The sequence below is a fragment of the Neophocaena asiaeorientalis genome, unplaced genomic scaffold (genome assembly GCF_003031525.2).
Source record: "Neophocaena asiaeorientalis asiaeorientalis breed wild unplaced genomic scaffold, Neophocaena_asiaeorientalis_V1.1 scaffold234, whole genome shotgun sequence".
Lineage (NCBI taxonomy): Eukaryota > Metazoa > Chordata > Mammalia > Artiodactyla > Phocoenidae > Neophocaena > Neophocaena asiaeorientalis.
This window is the reverse complement of record NW_020172270.1, coordinates 201,526-208,295: the sequence shown is the minus strand read 5'-3', so window position 1 is coordinate 208,295 and position 6,770 is coordinate 201,526. Positions and strand designations below refer to the sequence as shown.

General features: G+C 44.0%; 1 protein-coding gene across 1 annotated transcript in view; it reads left to right on the top strand.

Moving 5' to 3' along the window:
• Positions 1-5: 5 nt before the first annotated feature.
• Positions 6-6,770, top strand: part of CAPN6 (calpain 6) — a gene marked incomplete at its 5' end in the record, with an annotated part of 18,804 nt that continues 12,039 nt past the window's right edge. Inside the window, one exon of the mRNA XM_024762495.1 lies at positions 6-101. Coding sequence (XP_024618263.1) covers positions 6-101 — 96 coding nt within the window. The remainder of the gene's footprint in view (positions 102-6,770) is intronic.

Here is a 6,770-nt window from a genome sequence, read left to right as displayed (position 1 = left end):
GGGATGGTGGATTTTTCTGTGATCCAACCTTTTTGCCTGAGAATGATTCACTTTTCTACAACCGACTGCTTCCTGGGAAGGTGGTGTGGAAACGTCCCCAGGTAACTTTGTTGTTTCAGTTTCTGTTTCCCTCTTGATCTCTTTCATCATAAATCTACTTGGTCCACTATTTCACTCACACAGCCCACTGCGTATAGACCAGTTTAGCAGACAACTTTATTTATTTTTTTATAGCATAATATCCTTTTGATATTTTTAGAGCGCAGCAAAATTAAGAGGAAGGTATAGAGATTTCCCATGTATTCCCTGCCCCCAGACATACAGAGCCCCTCCCATTATCAAATGCCCCCTCTCAGCGTGGTACCTCTGTTACAACTGGTGAATTTACACTGACACATCATAATCGCACAAAGTTCATAATTTACATTAGAGTTCACTCCTAGTGTTGTACATTCTGTGGGTTTGGACAAACGTATAATGACATATAACCATAATTATGGTATCCGAATATTTTCACTGCCCTAAGAATTCCCAGCAGACAGCTTTAAGATGGGAAGTTTTATGGATTTGTGCTTCTGGCTCTAAGTTGAGGAATCTTGAATTTTAGTCACATTTTATCAGATTTAGTAATCTAGAAAGAACAAAAAAGAGATATACCATGCTTGTTTTCTCTTGGAAGTTCATTTGAGTAAATATGGTAACTCAGAAAGCAACTATACTCTTGTTTCTTTACTGAGTTACCTATGACAGCAACTTCAAGATAATCTCAGACCACTGAAGAGAAAAACTTATATGGTGAGCATAAATGAAATAAACTCAACAAGATGGAGTTTGAATTGGGGGAGGGAGACTTCTTTGCTGCTCTTTGGATACCATCGTCTGTATTCTCCCACAATTAGCAAAGCGGGATCCAAGTAAGACTGTGTATCTTTCACCACCTATTCATAGTTACTATGGTTCTCTGTGGAACATCTGCATGTTGTGTCTCTAAAGCAAGTCTCAGAAGCCCTTTACAAGTCCCACATGAGTGGGAGGTCAATGTACAAAATGATAGGATGTCGGAATCTGGAGAATAAACAGTAACCTGGTTATATCTAAAGGGTATGACTAGATAGAAGGATATTCAACCTGGGCTCCTTCCCAAAGTGGGTGACCAGGTATATAAGCCACCAAGGGCTGTTATGAAATGCAAATTCTTGGACTTTCACCATATCCTGAAAACCTTCTGATCCTATTTCATGATGTACCTTTTTTACGCACTATTAACCATCTCAGTCAGCAACTCAAGGTTCGCTTTCTTCAATGAACAATTTCCACAGCTTGAACTCCTGAAGGGAGTTCTTACAAGAGCTACTTCGGTTTATGTAGGTTGCCACCAGGGGGTGCCAAGATACATGGGCCACGTCAAGGCTCTTGTTTTCTGTGTGACTCAGAGGACATGTCTCCATTTTTGCCCATAATGTATGATAGTCGCTGAGAATATAAGAGTTGGAGAAGTTCTCTCCATCAGAAGGAAGATTACACTGTGGCTCAGTTTCTGTGCCTCCAGCTGTTGACATCCCTGTAGATCACTGACCTGCAATACAAATCTGGAAAACAAATGCATGGAGAAAATAGAAATGTGCTGTTTGGGAGCCACTCTTATGAATGGATGGTGATAATGAGGGCCAGCCACCACTCTTTGTTGATGGTTGGCTATGAAAGAAAGGAGATCGATAGGGCAGAAGTAGCTGAAAAGAAGGCAGGGAATCGAGGGAGGTTTTCTGGGGGAGGGTGTCTTTTACAAATAGGACAGACTTGAACATATTTATAGGCTAAGGAGGAAATAGTAAAGGAGAGGTTAAAGACCCAGAAGAAAGAAGGAATAATGGATGGGGGTGAGGTCCTGGACGAGGTGGCAGGAGATCTGACGGGCAGTAAAATCGCAAGCCAACATGAAGCCATTCTCCTGATGTGAACCAAGCCAACAGTGCTTCCTGTATTGGCCCGTCTTTAGACGCATCCTCCCTCCCCCATCTTGGCTCAGTCCTTTGTCCTTTGCCTTCATCTTCCAAATTCTGTGGATTGAGTCCTAGGTGAATTAGCAGGGAAGGAAAGAAACTTAGTAACCACTGCAATAATCCATCTTGCCTCTGAGGCAAGCGATACCCCTTCCAAGGTGAGGGAGTGTCAGAAAGAGAGAGTGAATGGGGTGGAACAAGGCATAAGCATTTAGGGCATGCCTACTATGGGCCCAGATACTGTGTTTGGAGTTTTCTATACATTTTTTCATTTCATCCTAATTTGCTATAGCTTAGTAAGGTAGGTATCTTTAAAAACCACTTTGATGTAATTCTTTTATCCTGGTGTGAAAAATAAGGGTAGATACTATGTTCATTTTATTGGTGAGGAAACTGTGTCTCAGAGGGAAGGTAAGAATTTTCCCAGGGTCAGACTACTAACAAGCTGGGATTTGAATCCAGGTTTGACTCCAAAGCCTGTATTAGTTTTTACTCTACCATGCAGCCATGTCAGGGAGATAGATTTGCTCGTGTCTCTTTTGGTAAAATAGGTAGCTTCCCTCCAGTAAGTTCTCACATTCCCCCTCACTGTGTTGATGCTGTACACCCATTAATTGATCCAGACTCTCCCTTTTGAGAGCATACTCTGAGCTTGGTCTTAATTAGGCCCAAAGAGAGAGTCAGTTGAGAAGCATTCATCGAGCGCTTACTCTATGCCAGCCTCTGTGCAAGATACAGACGAGGCCTGGGGCGAGGGATTCCCATTCCAGCTGACGAGATGGATATTGAGCTATCGAAGAGTTAAATAAGAAATTACTGCTACACAGAGGAAATGCTATTTTCAGGCATATAGCCAGTAAATCATAGAGGGTTTTGAAGAAAAGGAGATCATGGCGGATTGGAGCAGTTGGGGCGGGGGACCCTTGTGGGGAGTAGGGGGAAAAACAAGGTTCCGGACCACCATCTGAGTCTCTTCTAAAAGCTGGAGATTCCTCTCCAGCCAGAGTGGAGGCCAAGCCTAGGGGCAAGAACCACGTCCAAGTTCTCTGGCCTCCCATCAGGAAAGCCAAGAGACGGCCTCTCTAAATTGGCTCAGGAAGACCAGATGGGTCGTTGGACTCACCTGCCTCATTGGCAAGGTTGAGATCCTCATCTACAGGGAAGCTTACAGACATCTTGTCCCTTGGCATGCCACCTCGCCTCGTACTCAAACAGGGTTAGCTTCTGAAGTCTCTAAAATGGAAGAAACACGATTAACCAGATATTTTCTGTCTCTTTCCCTGCTGGGTTGCGAAGCCTCCACGTCTGTAAACACCACTGCTAATCAAACCAGCCAAATGCAGTCCAGCGCCACCATCCTAGGGCAGGATTGAGCTCCCCTCTTCCCACTTGCCACTTCCCTGCTGCACCCTAAGGAGCCACTTTAGATAGGCAGGGATTATGAGAGTGTTTTGCAATTGTTCGGTGCCACTTCACCTGCCCATACCTTTCAGAGGAAGATCCTTCCCCTTAACACCTCCATTGGTCCAATGACCCCAGCTACTGGCCTAGCTTCCTGGGTACACAGCTATATTGCCTGATACCTGTCCTCCTGGGCTTTCCTGTCCTCCTGGACCTTCAACATATAAAGTCTTAGCAGATTCTAAGAGCTGAGTTCCCCTGAGTTACAGTGTGATCCTAAGGCGGCAGGTAGGATTTTTAGGCTGAAATCTAGCCACCGAATTCCCACAGAAAATCTCTTCTCCAGCGACTCTCCCCCCCACCCGCCTCTGGCTTTTTTCCTGACTGAGTCGTACCCAGCTACAATGGTGTCTTCGAGTCAGACACAGCTATTCTCCTGCTAAAATGGAGCAAGGCCTTTTGGGGATTGCACAGCCGGCTGTGGAGGAAGCCAGGGCACCTGCACAAGATCTGGCAGCTCTCCTGGTCAAGTTCTGAGTTCAGCCTCCACTACCATGGCCCTTGCCCAGGTCTTTTCACTACCTTGGGTGAGAAGAGGCCGATGACGTTCTGGATTAAAGCAAAGGTGGGAGGAATGGGAGGGATCGGTTGAGAGGGGACATTAGAAGCAGAGAGAGATTGCATATGAGGGACCCCGTTAAATGAGGAAATATTTCTCTCTTTGTGCTAATAGAAGTTTCCAACACCCAGCTGAATGGGACACCTGTGTAGAGTAGTTTTGGCCTAGACTGTTCATGAATTTCTTTTTCTTCCCAGAGATCATGTGCCTCCACGTGAATGGTCCTAAGTGTTTTTCTCTGTTGACACAATCGAAAAGAGTTGAATAGGCCAATACTCTCGCCATCTGTCCTATTTATTTTAGATTCCGAATTTAAAAAACGCTAGCAGCTTTATCAAAGTACAATTTATACACCATAAAATTCAGCTGCTTTAAGTATACTAAGCAATGATTTTTTAAAATAAATTTACAGAGTTGTGCAAACATCACCACAATCCAGTTTTAGACCAGTTGCACCATCCCAATACAATCCCTTGTGCACATTTGCAGGGAGTAAACCCCTCCTCCCCCCAGTCGCAGGCAACCAGTAATGTACTTTCGGTTTCTGTCTAGATTTGCTTATTCTGGACGTTTCACTTAAAATGGAATCATAAAAGTAACTGGCTTCCTTAGATTAGCATGATTTTCAAGGATCATCCATGTTGCAGCATGTATGTTTCTTTTTATCACTGAACTGTATTCCATTGCACGGATATATAAATTTTTCCCAATAAAGCAGTTTGGGATTTACACCTGGAGTCTCCTTGCAGAAGTCTGAAGGTTTAAAGAAGAAGATAATTCTGTAGTGACTTGCTTGTCCAGTTTGGAAGTGGAAGTTGGGCTTAAGATATTATTCTATGGTTCCATATTGAGTTTCCCTTGGAGGGGTTAGGAAGGAAGAGAATGTTTTACCAATGACAAGATTGTCATGCAGAAGCAAAACTCCCCAGCAAGTAAAGTTGACTCCTTGTGCAGGTGGTTCAACATTGGTCCCTGAGCCGAGGTCCACCTATAAATGCCGTGTCTGGAGATGGTACAATTTTCTAAGGGTAAGATAATGGTTGCTTGGACTAGCTGATAAAGCCCTCAGGCCCTGGATGGCAGCCCTGGGCCTTCTGGGACGACTTAGAGCCTTGGACTTAGTCCTAATGTACCTACTGCAGGGCCGGCCTCACTTGTAAGTGTCCACACTGTCCTCATCCCCATGGGACTGCTAGACTGCCCATAGCACTTTTGAAATGCCTCCACTCTTCCGGCTGCTGGTTTTCTAGGCAGCCTTTCATTTTACTGTGGTTCTTGAGGTTTACCCTGGACCTCAATGTTTATTGTCAGCAAATTTCACCTGTGTAAAAAAAAAAATCGCTAAATATGTGGATGTGTGGTAGGTGCGAAGAGAGCCACATAGAGTGACATGCGTGGGGCTCCAAGGCTTATAACTGTATGCCTCCCTCCCCCCACCCAGAGGTCTCTGGGAAAGGAGATGAGGTAAGGACGATAGGAGGATCTCTCAATGCTCAGCTAAGAGAACATACTTCCTAGAGGTGCTGCTTTGCTTGTATCAGTAGAAGGCTTTGGCTCAGGGATAGGGGTCTGCAGAGACCATTCCTGGATTTACTCTTGGTGCTTGACTTCCTAGTTGTGTATTTTCCCCCTAAGAAATTATTTTGCCTTGACAAACAGCCCAGTTCAAGGATCACGTTGACTAGGCCAACACAGCTGGGAACCATTAGAGGTTCAGCAATCTTCCCTACCTCTCAAGCCACCCAAATATGTGACTATGTGAGCTGTGACCTCTCCTCCAGCTCCACTCCCTACCATTTCAGCAGAGCTTGGGCTGAAATGTCCCATCTGCACTCTGCATCCCAGCTTTGACTTACAGGAAAATGTCTCCAGCCTTGCTTCCTTACCCCCGCAGGAATTATAGCCAGTTGTCTAAATCTAGGGGAAAATTCAATAAATATCCATTTCATTGTTTTCAAATTTGTCACCAAAAAGTCCATTTGGCTGTTAGATTTGCATTGGCTCATTACCCTTTACCCTTTCTACCTCCTTAGCTATTTCTATTCTTTCACTTCCTTAAAGAGGTAAAAAAAAAAAATGTGGCTTAATAAAAATGTTCTCCCATGCTTCACATCACGGTGCTGACATACCTAAGAGTTTGATTCATACTTAGTGGATGAAACTGAGGAGATTAAAGCACATTGGTGATATCTAGCCTAGAACCAAAAGCTAAGACATGAGTTAAGCCAGTCTTCCAGAATGATGGAGAGCTTTTAGGTGAGCATTAAGCAAAGAGACATAAAACACTGGGATGGATGACTGAGACAATGAATTGCATCTCCACCCCTGAAGAGCTTCACAGTACTATCCTTTGCATGGTGACCATTGATCAACTTAAAGGCAAAAGGATGAACCAGCTGATGTCTAGAGGTTCCTTCTCTAACTGAAGAACCTAAAACTTTAGTCCTAGGTCTACTAACTAGCTAAATGACAGGAGAGGCAAGTTACTGCCCTTCTCTGAGCCTGTTTCCTCATTTGTAAAATAAACAGGTTGACTAAATTGTCTCTAAATTCCTTCCAGGTTTGACAGTCTATGGACTGTTAACTCATTTTTAAAAACACATTGTTAAGTAGCCATCCATCATGTATGAAGAGTGGTGAAGTAAAACTGGGGCATGGGCCAGTTTATGAGAGGAAATGGAAAATAAGGTGGATTTTTTGCCCAAATGTATATTCTCCCATGATTACACACAGATTTACACACACACACA